The sequence below is a fragment of the Belonocnema kinseyi genome, chromosome 2, assembly GCF_010883055.1.
Source record: "Belonocnema kinseyi isolate 2016_QV_RU_SX_M_011 chromosome 2, B_treatae_v1, whole genome shotgun sequence".
Classification (NCBI taxonomy): domain Eukaryota; kingdom Metazoa; phylum Arthropoda; class Insecta; order Hymenoptera; family Cynipidae; genus Belonocnema; species Belonocnema kinseyi.
Genome location: NC_046658.1, coordinates 103,086,370 through 103,106,461, shown reverse-complemented (window position 1 = coordinate 103,106,461; position 20,092 = coordinate 103,086,370). Strand labels below are relative to the sequence as shown.

At 29.7% G+C, this 20,092-nt stretch overlaps 1 protein-coding gene across 6 annotated transcripts in view; it reads right to left on the bottom strand.

Moving 5' to 3' along the window:
* The window catches only part of LOC117166975 (segmentation protein cap'n'collar), a 306,553-nt gene that overhangs the window by 77,402 nt on the left and 209,059 nt on the right, over positions 1-20,092 (bottom strand). For all 6 annotated transcript variants that reach the window (XM_033351483.1, XM_033351482.1, XM_033351481.1 and 3 more), the window contains exon 5: positions 16,635-16,871. In XM_033351483.1, the coding sequence (XP_033207374.1) occupies positions 16,635-16,871 (237 nt within the window). The remainder of the gene's footprint in view (positions 1-16,634; positions 16,872-20,092) is intronic.

Below are 20,092 nucleotides of genomic sequence, written 5' to 3'. Positions count from 1 at the left end.
AAAAAAAGAAAGAAATTTTTAACAAAGCATTTTTAACTTTTACCCTAATTTTAAAGGAAAAATAGAAAAGTGACATTTTGACTTTAGAAAATTAATTTTCAATAAAAAAAAATTTGTTTCAACAAAATAATTAAACTTTCATTCAAAGAGATGAATTTTCAACTAAAGTAATGAATCCTCAACACAAAAATGTTTTTTCTTTATAGAATGGTTGAACCTACAACTAAATTTTTTCTAATTTTTATCATTGATGTAAAAAAAATTACTATGACATAGCAAATTTAATTTTCGATCTCAAATCTAAATACCAAAATTGTTAATTTAACAAATAAAAGATGTGTGTTCTTTGTAAGTTTAATTTCTAAACCATAATCGAATGGGAATTTAATTCTCCCAATTGCTATTATACTGCGAATCTTGAAGAATAGGTTTCAGATATTAATCATAGTTCTGATGAAGGATGTTCAAAAGTCATATTTAAAAATATTTAGTACCTAAACACATCCAGCATTGCTTTCAATGAAAAGGTCTTGAATCAATTTTTCCATAAAGTCCGATGACAAATTGAACAAACTGGGATAACCCTGTGACGTAATTAAAAAACTTTTATCCCTACTTTTTTAGGCTAAAGGATAGTTATTAGGTAATCGTAAGTCTATCCAAGGCATACACAACTTTGTCTCACAGTACTTTATTTGCTGTAATTAACTGTTAGGCTAACTATCAATTACAACCAATTACAGGTAAATATAAGCAACTGTCGCATGTAGTGTTAATTTTTTTAAAGCCACAGAATACGAAAAAATTCTTGAATTTTTATAGGCGGATACATAAATCGAAGTTAATACAGATGATTAATGCCTTACAAAATTCTTTGAAGTCATAACCATCATCGCTGAACAATGAACTCTAGTAAAATTAAATAACCTTCATAATCTAGTTTACATTAAAAAATGCAATACGATACTTCCCAGCATTTCATCATAGTTTCACCAATTCCAAATTAAAAAAAGACAATGACTTGACAAATCATCACTTTTATCTCACAATCAGATCAAATAATGCATTCCAAATAGGTCTGACTTAACTCTACAAAATTGAAATCTTTGACGAGTTCGATATGATTAATAACAGAACCGAGAATTGATGACTCAAGGAGACGTCTTCAAGGTCTCGATAGAATTGTTGTCCTTAGCATCAGTTCAGGACTGGTGGAAAAAATCATCATCAGAGATGTAAGAATACGCGACTACGTACAAATGGGATAGTATACATAATAGGTTAAATTACGTAGGTATGTCTGTGCCTCGATATATGGTAACACGTAGCAATTACAGGTGACTGAGGTCAGTGTTAATACGACACTCGCGTGAGAGAGGAGTTCCAAAAATGATATGTTCGCGGCCGCTGGTGCCGTGCTTTCTTGCGTAACCCCCTTTTGCTGTACAATACGCAGGACATGTGTGTGTAATTTGCCGTGTATGTGCGGAGATGTACTATCCTCATAGGTAAAGGTCCCGGCAGTAGGAATATATTAATTTAGTGTACTCATTACGTGTGTAGTTGTCGCGGCAGGCAACGTAAGTGCGCATGGTAACGCAAGTGTCCATGGTCGTCGTAAATCGTAATATATGGTTCGGCTCCCAAGTAGCGAACCAAGGACTTTTCATTCTTTGCGGCCAATTACCCACACGAATTTAAGAATCACTTCATTTTATGACGATATCATAGTAGAAGTTTAGCAAAAACAGTGGTCTTGAACTTTGATCAAATTCAGGGTCGACACTAGACAGTAGGTTGATCCTCATACGTATGGCCAAAATATTTTTAACTAAGAAATTCTTGCAAATTATTAAAAAAAAAACAAAAAAAAACAAGAATCTACAAATCAAAGGACAACACACTCTTCAGGATGTATTGTAAGTCGGGGTAATCGGGAAACACTGAGGAAAGCAGGCCACCTATTGTTTTCTGTAAGTGTTAAATTTTCTTTTAAAGGTTATTTGATTTAGTTTAATTAGGAAGATTTGATAAAAAAAAAATTGATATAAGGCTATCATTTTCTGCATTTGTATATATGTTTATGTGTCACCTATCATATATAGTAAATCGTTTTCACAAAATTATCTCAAATTTTAACCCAGATAAGATGTTTAGTTTTCGCTGTTGTTTCTTTAAATAAACCATTGAAAAGTTTTAAAATGATATTTTCAAAGACCAAAAAGACCGAATTTCCTAAACTATTTTCTTATTTTGTGCAAATATTAAGTTATTCTTAAACTGAATTTAAGTACACGTTGATCAATTTTTACTTATTATATAAGTTTAGTTTAATAGCGGCTTTTGCCTTTTTATTAAACGTGGACACCTTAGCCCCACCATTGCAGGAGTAAAGATGGACTTTACATTGCAATAATTAGTTAGTTATAGCTAAATTGCATGTTTTAACTTCTTGATATCTAATGATAATTCCTTCGTATTCGTGTACGATCTTGTTTTGATGTATTTTATTAGAAAATAATTGTTTAGAAATCATACTGTTATTTTTGCGAACTATTTTTTGATAAATAATTTCAATTTAATATCCCAACCAAACAGAATTATTAAGAATATTTCAAAGAATAATATCACCTCTTGATCATTAGGATTGAATAAGAACTGCAGCATTTTCCTAAAAATAAATCTAAATTTAAAACTCTAACTAAAATTTGCTGTACGAATTTCAACCTAAACCATTTTGAAACTTGTTTAGCTCTCCCGTTCAAAATTCGTAGCAATTAATATTGGATTTGATTTCGACGATTTTATAAATAAATTTAAAAATTATTAAATTTTTGATTAAACTGAATATGAGGAACATCCTTAAATGTCTCCATTCAAATGTAGAAAATAAATAAATAAAAAAGAGGAAAGAAAAGGAATGCTGTTTTTGATTGTGATAAAATTTAAATTTAAAAAGATGAAAGAAAAAAAGGGAAGGAAGTGGATTTGGAGGTTGCCTTCTTTTTCTTTTCTCTTTTTTAATTTTTTTTTTTAAATTTGAATGGAGACACTGAAGAGTATGTTGTCCAAATTTGATCGATAGATTCTTGTTTTTTTTTCAATTTCAATAATTTCGTACTTGAATCTGAATATTGGACATTCAAAAGAAATTTAAATTAACATTTATTTTGCAATTAATTTCTTAAATTTTAAAACCGTTTTTTCGAAATTCTTTTGCTCTCAACTACGGAATACCTGGCAATGGTAGTGTAAATAAAAAATTAGGATTTTTTAAATTGAATTTTTGGTCATCTTCTATGGATCCGATATTTTCGATATTTTTACTTTATACTATACTTGCTTCCTTTAAAAGAGATTACGGTGGATTTTTTAACAAAATTTTTTTGCCAAAAATTTACGAGTAAATTTATGTACTATATTAGTTAAAAGGAGCCTCTTGAATTAAATATTATTTGTAATTCATCAGTGAAAAAGCATTACTTAAATAAAAGAAATGTATTACTGAATACGCCCAGCCAAATATTTGTTCGATCAAAAAATATTTTTCTTGTAACAAAAATGATTTTTTCATTTGAAATACATAATTTCTAGATACCATTCATGAGGTCTGCTATTATAGTGACCACCTTGTAAAAGTTCATTGTCTTATTTTTACTGAAATCACGCTCTTCAACCTCGAGAAAATATTGCTTGAACACTTAATGAACTGCATATTGCTTAAGAACAATTTTACTTTTTTACTCAACTCTCAAGAGAAAAAATGTTTTTATATTTGTAACATTACTTGAGTCGTTCAAAGTTTTATTATAACCTGAATTAATGATATTTGATTAGGTATCTACAAAAGAGAGAACTTGTTTATCAAACTATGCAGCATTATTGACTAATTTTAAATTAAATATGACTAATATTCAGTCCAATATTGCCTATTTGTTAAGTAATTTACGTTTATATTAAACAGCCAAATGATTGAGCCAAATGTCAGATATTCAGATTAAGAGAACTCAGGGTTAAAGAATTACCTACAGTTTCATTCATTAAGTTTACATGGCAAGGATATTACTTAAGAGTTGTCTAATCTTTGAAAGTTGAAAAATTATTGATAGAGTTCTCAAAAATGAAGGACGAAATTGACCATTAAAATAATTTTTTCAGATTATGCTTTATGTTCGCTCTAGCTTTCACCCGCAAGTCTGTTGTTAAATTGGTAGTGCTTTGGCTGTCGCGCTCACGTGATTCATTACGCACATGTCATTATTCGACCTCAAGGAATGAGATTCATATAGATTTGATATCCTGATGTTGAAATTTCGGTGTACAGTCGTGTTTCTTTTCTCACTTATGATATAGGAAAATATAGGAGCTTGCTTCGAAAATTTTGTTTTATTTAAAAAAATTTTTTGTAAAAACTGAAACATATTAATCTACTGCTATATGGTCAAACGCATTTTTGTTTATTTTAGACACAGTTATTGTCCAATTTAAACACAAAAACTGACTTTAAACAAACGTTTTTATCCGAGTAAAAATGTACAAGGTTGTTAAAAATTTGTCAATATTCTGGTTTTGAATTTTAAGGAAGTGGATATACGTTTGATAAATCCAATAAACAGCATTCTAACAAACATTTCTCTCAGTGATAAAACTGTACAAGGCTATTAGAAATTTGTCAATATTTTATTTTTTCACATTTGTGGACGCGGGTACACATTTGGAACCTATTAGAACTGTGTTGAAAATAAAACAAATTAGAATAACAAGTGGATTTAATGATAATAAATTCTACCTGGAACAATCCGTCGTCGAAGATCAGATTCCAACATTCTGTATTGGCACTGTCTAACGTGTTGTTGTTTGCATGATGTTTAAACACAAATTGCTGCACCTCAGTCATGTGTCCTTCTGCGACCATTCGCGTTACAAATTAACACATGAAAATTTTTCAGAATCTTCAATTCCTCTTCTTAATTGACTACCCTTTATCCCCTTCAACTATATGTAATTCACAGATTTAATTAGTACAAAGGTGTGCCCAAATAGAAAATATCTTGTGAAAGGTAAATAGTCTCTCTGATCCCGATACTTGGACAGACTTTGGGAGACCATTTGGCAATTGGGACCTTGTTCAAACCCCGATCCGAGTTATTCACAATTCAGGTATTTTTTCCACTTGGAAAACAAGGGAGCAACTGTCGAACGCGATACCATTTTAACCGATCCTTACACTAATTTAAATACACTCAGAAAAACTCACAATCAGTATCCACAATTCAAAAACAACTCAATTCTGACATGTACAATTGTACAATCACTGATATCATGACATGCAATTAGGATGACTGTTTTTGTGTTTCCTTAGGAACCGGAAGTCGAATCTCTTCGTACAGTAGGTCTACCGGTTGCTTAAGAACCAATCGACTTCCGGTGGTGGCACGATCGAGCGCACAGGGTTGTTGAAGCGTTCTTCCTTTCCGGTTTCTTCAGCAGTTCCGGTAATTGTTTTGTAATTTAAAGAGCTGACTGAAGACGCGAGCTTTTACAGCGAAATTATAATCCCGAGCTTTTGACGGTGCATCCGCGAGTGTCGATGAAGAAGGTGTTGACGATAACACCATGTAGGTACTGTCGCGACCACGAGAGAAACTTAGTCGCAAAGTGAGGAGGTAGGGATTGAGTAGAGTTGCGATTGGCAGACCTCTCAGGTGTGCTTCCACCACGTGCGTGAACGATTCGTTCTGTGATGTTTTTCACATCAGGTCCCAGTGAATGAGGAGAGGACCCAGAAAACTGGGTAAAGTGACACTACATAATATGTAAATAGTAATAAATAAGCGCAACTTCCTTGAGACGGAAGGTTATGATTCTCTATGCCTATGGCACAGTATGATAAAATTGGATAAATATTTGTTGAATGGGTGTCTGGGTCTATTTATGCAATCAGACTGAGTCTGTTTTCATTAATTTAAAAATACAAAACACGTCACATTAGGAATATAATCAAGAACCTAATTACAACAGCAATAAACACCACGTGCCTAATTTACAGCTGCCATACGCTTGTCTCAATGCTCTAAATTTAGAAGCATTCTTCCGTTATGTTTTCGTGGACTAATCAGAAGGAGACACATAACACATTTTCGGGAAATTCTCCTCAATGAATCCCTGTTATCAATTTTCGCCAAAATCTTGCTATAAGCTTGAGTTACCTTAAAAAGTTCGAGTTCAGAAACTTGACCTGGTTTTAGAGATATTAACTCAAGCTCAACTCGAACTTTTAACTAATTTTTCAATTTTTCTAAAAAAACTGTCACGTGACCAATTATTGTTTTGATTGAACTCACTCGTAAACTTATATAAAGAATACATTTTCAATATACTATATCCAAACATAATGGAAAAAGCAAGAAGGTCTGTTTGGCTCGCTGTCAGCTGACATAGAACATACATTCCATTTATTAGTTTATAAGTAAAAATTCGGTTAAAAGGCAGTTTCACGTGAAAGTCTGGGATATGCCCTTAACACAATTTATTGTATGCAGTAAAATTAGAAAAGAACTAGCACATGTTTGCATTTCAAGGACGTGATAAGATCGGTGTTGTTTACTTGAAATTGAGGTTACATGGGCCAAATTAGAGAAGAAAGCTGTTGCTGCTTGTAATTTCTGACGCTTACCATGCGGGAACAAATGGGTTATAAGAATGAAAGAATTATGCCCGGAAGGCTTTTTCAGGAGCGCCTAAAGTCATGTTTGCATTTAGGTATATTTCTACACGGATATATATTATATATTATATATGATGGTAACGCCTCAAGGTATAATTTCCCAACTCGGCGAATTCACTTTCTGGATGGCAATCGTCGAGTGCAACTCTAAATGATAAGGTCTGCAAAAATATTATTGTGCTTTCACTTAAGAATCGCATTCACCGAGATGAAAACAACCGAATGGCGACAGTTAAGAAGATTACGAAGATTGCAGCCTAACCATGATGCGGACTTTCAGATTACTTTGGTTCAATTATCTAAGCCATACAGAAATTAGAGCATCTACTTGAGAATGTATTAACGGACTGGAACCTTTTTTATTATAATTTTCTCATCACAGGACAATTTAACGATTAAAATATGAATTTTTTTTTAATGATCGAATTTGAAATTGTTCTATTTTGAATATTCTCGAGTTATAAATGCTCAGCTATTAAGGCTCGAAACTTGAAATAAAGTTTTAAAATCTTGAAGGTTTCACACAATTAAATATTGATCAATTTCAAACACGATTATTTTTGAAGACAAGGTGAAAAAATTGCATCAGTGAGCAATAAAAGGAAATAGTAACATTTGTGGAATATTTTCAAAATACTAGCAAACTAGTTCATTGCTTAAAAAACTATTTGAATAGAAAAGTTGATTGTCTTGTGTACTTTGATATCTTTAGGATAAGCAAGAAGTGCAATCAATTCTGCTAATCATAGGTAGTAATTTAGAGAGTCGATTCGCAATAATTGAAAATTACGCCGATTCTTATGTAATTGAAAATTTCCTTATATAATTTAATCGCTGCTGCATTAACCACATGAATGTAATTTCTATTATAAAAGCTTGGATGGTAAGCCTGCTTTTCAATGTAAAGATAGCCCAATTTATCCCCTGATGGTGTGCGGATAAAAAATAAAATTCTCGATTGAAAACATTTTAAAAGTAGGTAGAATGATATTCTAATTATAGCTTGGTAAGAAATCACTCAAATCATGTTTTGAAAAGTCTACAAGCTTATGTAGTGTATAGAAGAATATCTCATTTCTATTGTTGTTATAATCATTATTATGAATCTCGCCAATGATTCCATAATAATTGAGTTTACAATGTTTATCAATATGGCATAATGGTGTTGGAATAATTAAGTTATCTGAGAACAACTGATGTCTTTCCGGAAGCAGCATCTTTTAATCAAGCATTATTCAGAGTGGCCGCAAAACCTCACTAATTTTTCATTTTCTCTGTCCAATAATATTAGAAAACGAAAACTCTAATCTTGTATCATTTTTTAAATAGAATATTTTATAAATTAAATAAAACAGTATTATATTTAAATTTATACATTTTTTTACCTATTATTATCAGAGCTGCTACAACTTAATTTACTTGAATTTACTAATGTGACTAAAGTTCTTTTGAAATTGAAAGTATTCAATTCCTAAGAATTTAAAATAATTGGAGTGAATATAGAGAAATTTGAAATTGAAAATTCCTTGAATTAAATTGAATTAAATTGTGTAGAATTGAATATATTTGTAATATCTGTTTAAAAATGAATGAATCTTTTAGAATTGAAGAAAATTCAGAAGTAGGTATTTTTGAATTGAATTAATTTAATTTAAAAAATCATTAGATATATCTCAATTTGAAGTAATGATCTTTTAAATTATTCATAATAATAAATGTAAATATTATATACTTCTAATCAGTTTCAAAAAATATTTAAGTTTATAACATCAATATGTCATTTTAAAATTATTCATATATTTTAATATTTTTTCATTCCTCAAATAAAACATTGACCTGAATTTAATAGTGGTTAAGACATGGGTTAATAACCAAAATAAAAGCCACTCAAATCTTCTTTTTCATTTAGAAAAGTGATTAATTTGACTGTGTGGCATCTCTGCTTATTCTTGCCAGTAACCTAAAGTGCTTCTTAGATAAATTCTCTGACTTTAGTCAATTTTTCAAAAAACACCAAATTTTCTGATTTCCCCTCATTTCTTTAAATTGTGCCTACCCCCATAGAATTATAGCTTGAAGTCAAAAATACTTAAATTTCAATACAAAAAAAAATCAGAATAATTAAGTGTTTTTTTTTAAATAATTGTTTTTATTATCTCTTAGTCGGAAGTGCTAGGCGCGTTTCCACGTGTAAAAGTCAAAGGTGGTGAGTCAAAGCTGTATTTCCTCAAGAACTGGTGGCGTTTGATCACGCGACAGAACAGACAGAATAGAACAAAACGAACTTGGCGAGTAATCTTGCCGACTGATAATTACAATCAGACGCTCGTAAAAATCTGGTTGCATAACGGCAAAGTATAGCGGTAGCAGCAGTATAACAGTGACTAAACGGCAGCGGTAGTGAGCTGCTTCGAAAACAGCGACGGATAATAGTTTGCTGTCTATGATTGCCATGCTCGTATATAGTTAAGTGCACCTGTAACTATATAAGGCCCAACACGCATCTATATATGCCTCGAACATAATAGGCCACGGCGGTAAATTTTGTCCTAGCACCAACTATACCTCCGCATGGTACCATCCTTACCGCGTTTGGCACCATCCTTACCGCGCCTAACAATGCATCCCTTGCTCTTAGATTACTTCCGTTCACCAAAACAAAGTTCACGCTTGAGCAAACATCAGAAACAAGAGTTGTGGTGATAAATCCAACATTTATATTCATGCCTCGCTCGTACAATTTACGTTCCAATGTCAGAGAAAACTATTATGGATCATTAGAACCCAAAAAACTCTCAATACACGGGAAATAGAGCGACTTTTCACGAAAATAGGGGATAAATTCTTTTTGATAAATGTAAGGTAGGTACCACATTCCTAAGATTTCAAGTCAATTAAAAAAAGTCGAATTTTCAATAAAAGAGATGAGTTTTCAAGCTAAAAAGTAGAATAAAAAAATTGATGTTTTTAACCCAAAAAGATAAATTTTCAACAAACAAGGTAAGTTTCAACCAAATAGTTGCATAATAACAAAATTAGTTATCAAGCGTACAGCTGCAATTACAACCAAATGGTTAAACTTTCATAGAAAAGAGACGAATTAAAAAAATATATATATATATTAATTTTCAACTAAAAAGTGGAATTTCAATCCAAAAGTATGAATTTTCTATCCAAAAATACGAACTTTTAAGATAACAATTGAATTTTCGAAAAAAAGGTGACTTAAACAAAATGTTAAATTATCAACAAAATAATTAAATTTTCAATAAAATAATTAAATTTAAAAAAGATAGTGGAATTTTTAAAGATATTTTTGAATCTATAGACTGCAAATATGAATATTTAATTTAATAGTTGAATTTTGAGCCAAATAGTTAAATTTTCAAAACCAAAATTAGTTATCAAACACAGTTGCATTTACACCCAAAAAGCTAAACTATCAAGTAAAAGGGATGAATTTTGAACCAAATAGTTAAATTTTCAAAATTCAAAGATGAATTTTTAACCAATTGGTCGAAACCTTAAAAAGAAAGATTCAACTTCTACCAAAAACAGTTGCCATTTTGAACCAAATAGCTGAATTTTCAAGCCAACAAGACACATTTTTTGGAAGATAGAATTATTTTTATTCCAAACAAATGAAAGACGAATTTTCAACAAAACAATTGAATTTTCATCCAAAAAGATGACTTTTTAATTGAATTGTTGCCTTTGTACAAAAATAATTAGATCTTAAATAAACTGTTGAGTTCTAAAGAAAATAGCTGAATGATTAACGAGAACAGAATAATTTTAAATCAACAATTTGAATTTTCAACTAAAAAATATCAATTTTTATCCAAAAATAAAATAATTAAATGTTTAAATTTAAGTTAATTGAAATTCGGAGAAATATGCTCATCCAAAAATAAAAAAAAAATGCTTCAGAAAAAGAAAACTAGATACAAATTTTATTTCAGTTAGAAAATATTAAAAAGCTTTGCTAAATGCATGAGTTTTTCGAGAAGTATTAATATTTTATTTATTCATGTTAAAGGTAATCGAAGTTGCCAAACCAAGAATTCTTCAGTAAAAGAAATTAATTCAATGAATCAGTTAGTTAAATATTTGTTTGCTCATTTAAAAGAATAATTTATATTTATTAAACTAAGTCATTTGATAATTCCTTTCAATTAAAAATACTTTTATTTATAAATTTTTTAATATTCATAATTGGCTTTATTTTTGATAAAATAAATAAATAGGATATTTCTATAAAGTGTCTTAATTTTTATAATACTAACAGGACATTTTTTTCCAAGAGTTTTGCACAAGTTAAGTAAATTCTGTTAATGGAAATAATTAATATTTTGTAAAGTTCTTTGGCTCACTTTAAAAGTTAGTCTCCATACTATTTTGCTAAATTATTTGGATATTTTTTACAATTTTTTTTCCTAGCTTCTGGCCTAGGGTCGAACTAGGTGTAAAAAGGTCGTAACAGTTCAAAATGTACAAAATACATGATTTAAAAAAATTTTAAACAATAATATTTTTAAAAATAGGGCTAAAAATGATTAAAATATGATAAACTGTGATTTTACAAAGAGGTTCGTATCTACAACAGTTTAAAAATATTGCGTAATTTTTGTACCAAGTTTGATCCCAAGGCAGAATCTAGAGAAAAAATTAGAAAGATATCTAAAACATTCAGAAAAATAATGTGCAAGAATGTAATATAAATAAATATTAAAATTAGTAAATATTTTTAAAAAACACAGTATGTAAAAATATTAGAAAATACCTTTAACTTAGACTTATTACTCGCATAATTTTATAACCTTACTACATATTACGAGAGAAAAAATAAAAAATCAGATCGTAGTTTAGATGTTGAAAATGAAGTGTGCCTTTCAGACGGTTGTGGGGTAATTTGAATCAGTGATTTGCAAGAGAAATGCAGAGACTTTGACGGTTTTAACAAACGATTAAAGAAGGCGCAAGATTGTAAATCAGTTTTTATAGAAGACAGAAAAGTCTTCTCATATACATGAAGTTGACAAATGGCCATTATAAAGGCACGTTTCATCTCCGTCGTTGACAGAAAAGAGTGTTTTCTTTGCATAAGATCTGAATACATGAATACAGCCTAAACGATAATTTCAACTTGAATTTATACTCCTCTTTAGGTAAATATTGATTCATGAGATTTAATTGAAAGGGTACAAATTGTCTGTAATTCTGCAATTAGAAACTATAATAGCAGATTTTACACTCTTTCCCCTATTTCTCTTTATTCCCCTTTTTTAAAAAGAATTCCCCTTTTTTCCCTTTTTAAATAAAATTTCCTTTTTTCTGGTTTCTTAAAAGAAGGAAATCACTTGAAATATTACATGATATTATTCAATATAAAATAAGTTCGATTTTAACTTTTTTTTTAATTTTAAGTTAAATTGTTAACTTTTTCAAGTATGAAGTCATTCAGTTTATACTAAGGAATTCTAAAGTATTTTACTTTACAAATTTTATATTTTACGTTTTTACTTTTGGGCGTACATTTTAAATATAAAGAATTTTAAAATGCAGCATAGAAGACTTAACAAATTAAAAGCGTTTGAAATGAAAACAAATGGGATAGAAAACCTTTTAAGTTGATCAGTTGTACATATAAACTGGTTATTTATATAAAAATTCAAGCATTAAAAATTGAACAATAACTGATATCACAAGACAATTCTGAACATTCATATATAATCAATGTACCGATTTAACCATAGATAGTCACAATTAATATTGAGTTCTAAAAATCTAAAAAGAAATATTTAAGTATTCTTCAAGGTTTTGAAAAAAAGGTTCAATAGCTTTTGTCACAAAAATTGTCCATTAAAGTATTGTAACATACCAGCAAAGTTGAAGTAATTAACAGACTCTACGAAGAGTTTGAACAATTGTTTGGGTGAAATTCACCCACGGTGACCACCTAGGGTTAAGAGTTGAAAATTGAATCGTTTTCATTCGGAGGTCTTGGCAGTTAAACCAAACAAAACGTTCGATTGAAATATTATAAAATATTTTCAATTTTAAAATAATTTCAAATTAATAGATTAATGATTTAACGCTTTTATTTCATTTCAAATCCTATTCAAATATTCAGTCTACAATATTCCATTTTCAACATTATGCATTTGAAATTTTTTATTTAGAAAAATGACCAATTGTTTTATAATATTAATATTTGACACTTTATTGAAAAATTAGCAATTATAAATCAAATGTTTAAAATTAGTTAATAAATTAAAATATTGAACGTTACAATTTTAATTCGTCCATTTAAAATTTTAACAATTTTGATGTTAACGTGTTGAATTTTTATTTATAAGTAACATTTGAAAAAATATTCATTTTAAAAGATTTAAAAAATAAAAAATAACTGCTAATTTATAAATTGTTCAGATGATCGAGAAAAACTTGCGAACTGGGGAAAACCGCAAAATAAATGGTAATTTTTTTCTTCGATTGAAACAACAAACCAGTAATTCTTTACCTTCTTTAATTCTCTACTTTTATTTTTGGTTGAGAATTTATCTTTTTGGCTGAAAATTTTATTATCGAGTTAAAAATTCAATTATTTAATAGAAAATTCCACTATTGTTGTAGAAAATTAATCTATTTGGCGGTTGCATTTTTTCTTCTCTGGTTGAATTCAACTGTTTTTAATTTGTTAAAATTCTGGTTTATAAGTATCACCTATTTCATGTATTGTTGAAAATTCGTTTTTTTGATAAAAAAACTAATCTTCTTTGTTTAAAATTTAATTATTTTGTAAAAATTACCTTGTTTTGTTTAAAAATATTATTTTTCAGAAGAAAATTTATTTTGGTAGAAAATTCATTTATTTAGTTTAAAAATTAACTTTTTGGTTGCTAATTTAACTAAGTTAGAGAGAATTTCCCTTCCTCGCTTGAAAATTTAACAATTTCCTTTAAATTGTATTCCTTCCTTGACTGAGAAAATTTTGTTGTTGTTGAGAATGCAACTTATTTTTCTTTTTGTCATTTAAAATTAAATTCTTGAGAATTCCTTTTTATTCTTAAATATTTCGTTATTATATTGCAAGTTCAACGATTTTGTTAAAAATTCGTATTTTTGGCATAAAAATTCTATTATTTGGTTAAAAATAGAACTGTTTCGCGTTAAAGTTGAATTTTATTGTTGAAAATTCATCTTTTGCAGGTGAAAATTCCACTTATTTTTTAAATTGGTCTCTTTTGCTCGAAAATTCAGCTCAACTGTTTTCTAACACATTTGATCTTTTTTGTTTGAAAATTAATCTTTTTTTATTTAAAAATTAATCTTTTTTGTTTAAAAATTAATCTTTTTTGGCTTCATATTGAATTCAATATCGTACTGATACGTTATTTTATTTAGAAGAAATTATTCCACTATAACTCCCTATTTTGTTGTAAATCGCCCTATTTCCTCTATTTTGACAGCATTTTGGTCTAGAATTTTAAGATTCTTTCGAGCTTCAGGGGAAAATAAGACTGCAAAATATATAAAACGGCATTGATATTCACTTGAAAAACCTTCTGTAATAAACAATATATGAATTATGAACTGAAGCTTTTGTGGGAATGAGTTAGAGGCACTTAAATATGCTCTCGGCACTTTGAAGATTGAAGATTGAATAAAACATACGTATGACGAGCAAAGGGGGACGATTTGGCCGGAAGGGTCGTACTTGTCGTTGGTCATTCGCGGTTTTTCGAAATTGACCTAATGAGGGGTTCGGTGATACCCGGACGGGTGATATACGAAGTAGGAAATGCAGAGATAAGACTCGCGGTGTATGTGGCGGATAGCCGCATAGTTAGAGCGGCGTTTACGATCCATAAACAGGACATTTATTATTTACAACGACGACCGCGAGAACTCCAACGGAGAGCCGCTCGATCTTGCCAGCGAACCTACACCCAACAATTATCCATCGTAACTGTGTACTAATGTAACGAGTCGATGTTATGTGTAACTTTTGCGAGACTCAAAAAAATCCCTCTTTCGTCCTCCTCCCCCTCCCCTCCCCCTCCTCATACTAAAGGCTAACTCTCGAGATTTCTGTTTTCTGCATTTCCCCCACCAAATAGACTAGGTCTGTCCAGCGAAGGAAAATTCCGCGAATTTTCGTTCAAACAACTCAAATCGCAGATGTGAGTTTTCCACCTCCACTCTCTACTGCCCACTCATCTTCGTGGGAGTAACGCTCACCCAAGCTCTCTCGAGCGAGTAGAGGGAAGTGGTGGTGGAAATGCACCGTCTAGACTTTGATTGAATTTTTCATAAATGGACACGCCTGAAACAGTTTTTTTTTCAGAAATGTTAAACAACGTTGCCATCCCCCTGCTCGGGTCTGGCAGTTTTCAACCCCGTCCCCAACTAGAGTACTTTACAACTGAACCCAAAAAAGATGAAATTTCTACAAAAAGAGATGAATTTTCAAATAAAAAACGTGAATTTTCAGCAAGAATTGCATTTTAAATCAAAAAAGATTTTTCCGTAAACAAAGAAAATAAATTGTATCCAAAAGTTTAAATTTTGAAGTAAAACAAAACTATGTATCTACAAAACAGTCTAATTTTCGAACAAAAAGATTAATTTTCAACAAAGAAAAGTTTAAATTTTTACTCAAAAAGACGAATTTTCAACGAAACAGATAAATTTTTACTCAATTAGTTGATTTTTCAACCAAGGACATTAAGTTTTTACCGCAAAAGACGAATTTGTAACAAATTACATAAACTTTCAAACAAATATGTGAATTTCAAAACTAAAAAGAAATAAAGTATTAACCAAAATTGGACTAGTGTAATTTTCATTAAAAACATTAATTTTAATTGAGAAAATGAATGTTCTGCAGAATAGATAACTTTTCTACAAACCAGTTCCATTTATTACCAAATAATAACATTTTTGCTAAAACTCTTGAATTTCAAAAACAAGAAGACGAATTGTTGATATTATTACCAAAAATTTTTTTAGTTTTGAATTAAAACCAGTTAAATTGAACAAAAAAAGAGGAATTTTAAACAAAAGAAATGCATTTTAAACCAAATAGTTGCTATTTAAAGTAAAAAAGATCAATTTTCAAACCGAAAATGTTGCAACAAACAGTTGTATTTTTAATAAAAAAAGATTAATTCTTTACCTGAAATTTATTCAAGTTTAATTCTAAGTGAAAATGCGAGAAAGAAGGGAAAGACTGCGCCACGAAACTGCAATGGTGGAAAAAATGCCAGAAAGAAGAACAGGCAATTTCAATAAAAAAACTGCATTCTCAATGAAAAATATTCAATTATTATCCAAAAATGGAACATTAAATATTTTAGTAGAAAAATTTAATTTTCAAAAAGAACAATTCCCAACAAAACAGTTGAATCTTTAACTAATAAAATAAATTTTTAACAAAATGCAATTCAATTAATTTTTGGAACATATTTTTACAATATAAATATATTGACACCCTTGTTATAAAATTTTTAATTATTGCAAATGCTGATGTTAAAACAATTACTTCGGACAATAATTTTTGAATGATAAGAAGAAATTTGTGCCGGCCAAGATTTGAACCGGAAACGCCACTACCACTTATGCCCAGACACTAAACGCTTTACTCATAAATAGTAACATTACCAGTTCTAATTCGGTCCGAGGCAGATTTTCCTTGTTCTTAAAAAATTATTTGTCCAAAGTTCGCATCTGCGCGAAAAACGCAACAAAAAAATGAAAAAAGAGAAAGTTCTTTAAAAAAGGGGGAAAGAGAGGAATTACTTTGAAGTCTGAAATCATCTTTAGAACAAAGAAGAGGCCGAAAGAATATTTCCTATTTAATATTGGTGTAAATAATTAACTTTTTCTTTAAAGAAGAACTTACCTGAAACGAGCGATGGTGCGGATGATGTGGATGATGTGGATGGTGTGGATGGTGCGGGTGGTGAGGATTGTGGGGATGGTGAAATTGCGGTGTGTGAATCATGTCGCCGGCTTCTTCGTCTTCGACGGCTGACCTCGTGACCTTGTCGTTATCTGACGAGGATGTCTTGGACACGTTCTTTGCAACCTCTGTTTCTTCTTTACCAGACTTCTTGTTTTTCACTTCCGGCTTCGTCTCCTGAAATTTTTTTCGAGATTTTTTTTATCTCTACCTCAAATGCGCTACTTAATATTTAACTCTCTAGTGCCTACACTATTTTATAGAAAAGAAAAGGTCAAGTCTGGCCAAGTCACGGAATTGTTTGTATTTTGTTTAATACAAATTTTTTTCGTGAACTAAGGGCTAATTGAAAATGTAGGTAAACTATGAAAAAATGATGAAATTAACCAAAAAAAATGCATGTTGGAAATAAATTTATATAATTAAATTTTCTTTCCGGAAGTTTATAGTGCTGTCCACAATCTTTTAATTCCTTTAACAGAACTTGAAAAATTATCAAAAATCCGTAAATGGCGTACATTTTTTGATGATGAGGAGGAGAATAAAGAGAAGAGCAAGAAGGAAAATTAAAGATAATGTACCATATTTGTAATTTTTTTAAATCTTCGAGTTTCTTTAAAGGATTTAAGAGATTGTCGATACAACTACAAACTGTTGCACAGAAAATTAAATGATGTAATATTGTTCCCAAGATAGAACATTTTAAAGAAAATATTCTTTAATTTTTTTATAATTTACAAACAACTCAGTGATATCTTCAGGATCAATTTTGATGTTAAATAACGAAATAATTCATTAACAATATCTGGAGTAATTCGTCAATATCAAGCACTTGAAAACTAATTAAAAAACTATATAAAATTTATATCTACTTCAGAAAAGTTCTCGTCAAAATTATTATAGGACAAGAGTTAGCTGGCCTCTATACGTCAGGAAAATTTAGTACCGCTAGTTTGAACGTTATTTTCTAAGAGAGTAATAAACAATAAATACGGTCCCGTTTCAATATCTTATTGTGCTTGGCGCACTAAACAAAGTTGAGTACTTTATAGAATATTTGCAGTAGGTCCAAATAATAATGATCGTTTCATGTAATTTAGAGCACAGTATGCACAACAGTAGCCTGACTGAGAGTTAACAAGGCACTAATTGTGACGTGTAGGCAGTTTAAAGATCACGACAGTCTACAATGACTGACAACATAAATTTCTCCAGGATAGAAAATAGACTGCTGCCTTTTTGCACATTAAAATAAAAATGCTATTGAATCAATAGACCTTGTCCACAATAAATAGTCGGTGAAATAATAATTATTCACTTCGGTTAATAGTGTTGGTATAAATTCTTTAGTATATGTATATTGGAATCAATAAATTGAAAGAGTAGCAGGAGGAGGAGGAGAGGACAAAAGTCAGAGGAAATCTCTTTTTATTTTGAATTTTTAAATTGATTTAAAAGTAACATTCATATTTGTCGCAAAATACAAACATTTATTTTATGACGTTAATTCTAAACATCCTTTAACACAACGGATCAAAACATTGCAAAATAAATTAATTTTTAAGCAAATATTTAAATTTTTCACTAAAAATATAAATTTTTGACAAAAAATGGAACAGTTCATCTTTCAGTTGAGAAAATTAATTTTCAACAAAAAAAAAGGATTTTCAACAAAATAGTTCTTTCAATTCTTGAATTTTCAACGAAAAATATGAATTTCCAAACAAGAAGATTAATTTTCAAATAAAAAGTATGATTTTTTACCAAAAAATGCCATTTTTTAATAAAATACATTAATTCTTAACGAAAAAGTTGAATCTTTAAATAAAGAAGACCAATTTTTAACAAAAAATATACATTTTCAACCAAAACTTAAATAATCAGATTTTGAGTAAAAAATTATTATTTAACGAAACAGATGAATTTTCAACTATAACTATGGGAATTTTAATCGGAATGAGTTACATTTTTAGTTGAAAAATCACGTTAAACAACAAAAATAAAAAATAAATTAATTAATCAATGAATAAAAAAAATATATAGGCTTTAAAAAATTAAAATTAAAAAAGACCAATTTTCGTCCAAATTGTTGAATTTTGAACTAGAAAGATCAACGTTCAACTAAAATGATAATTATTTAACTGGAATAGTTGAATTTTATGCTTAAAAAATGAATTTTCAACCATGAAGAATATTTTTCTAGAGTCAAGTCGCCACCCTCAGATAGAACTACAACCTGATGTAAAAAAATTAAATGATGCAATATTCTTCACAATGAGACAACAAAGACAAATTTCTTCCTGATTAAATTTTTTTTTAATAGTTTTTTAAATTCAAAGTAATCCGAGGGAGATATCATGTGAGTTTTATCCTAACCTCTTTCTCTTTTCCCCCTTCTTTTGAAAAAAAGTTATTTATGCAATACAATTTTGTTCTCGGCAAATAGCTACTAAACTCATTGATCATAATTAAGAAAAATGATCATTCTACCCAATTAAAAAAATCATAAGTCTTATTCCCAACCCAATTCCAGAACAATCGGAAACTTTTAGAGGAAGAAAAAATATAATTAAATAAGAATAATCATATTCAATGAAGGATAAATAAATAATTTATGAAAAGAGTATTTTGTACGACTCTCAAATTCAAGGGTATTGTTAATTGTTTTGAATTAAATGCCAGTTTCAATGAACTTCAAAGTTACAAATATTAGCTCTTATAATTTAATTGAGCTACAAAAGTATAAGAAAGAATACATCATAATTATAATATATCAACACCAAAGATTTCACTAAGGTCTTTACAATATTTATATTTCCAATTTCAAACTTGCCAACTAACATTTGTTTTTATGAGAAATTCAAGTTTCTCTTCATTTAGAACTTGATTAACCTGAACTGTGAATCCTTTTATATTTTATAATTGTTCAAAACCTGAAATTTGCAAATTTTCTTCAACACTACGAAAAATATCAAGTGCGGCGGAAAAATTCGAACAAGTCTGTCAACGGTTGTCTTTGGACGCACGCACCAATGACCAGTGCAGCGTGCAGTTTCGTCACCTCGCATGCGCGAAACGATTCAAAGTTTCTTTGCCGCGTTCAACATTTTTCAAAATATTAACCGATTTTATGAGTTGCTCTGAAATTTTATTTTTGGATTTGAAAAGTATTTTAGTTTTTAAATTGATTGAATTCAATTGGTTGCTCGAAATGTACGAGGGTAGTTCAATAAGTCCTTAAAATGACCAACAGATGGCGCGCGAATCGCTCCAAATCATCTGTTTTCAGTCGGCATCACTCCCGACTAGATATATGGTGCAGTCACAGTCCACATCTTCTGAGTTTACGTGTTTTTATAACCAATTGAAAAAAAATTGTTCATTAAGAAAAATGGAAA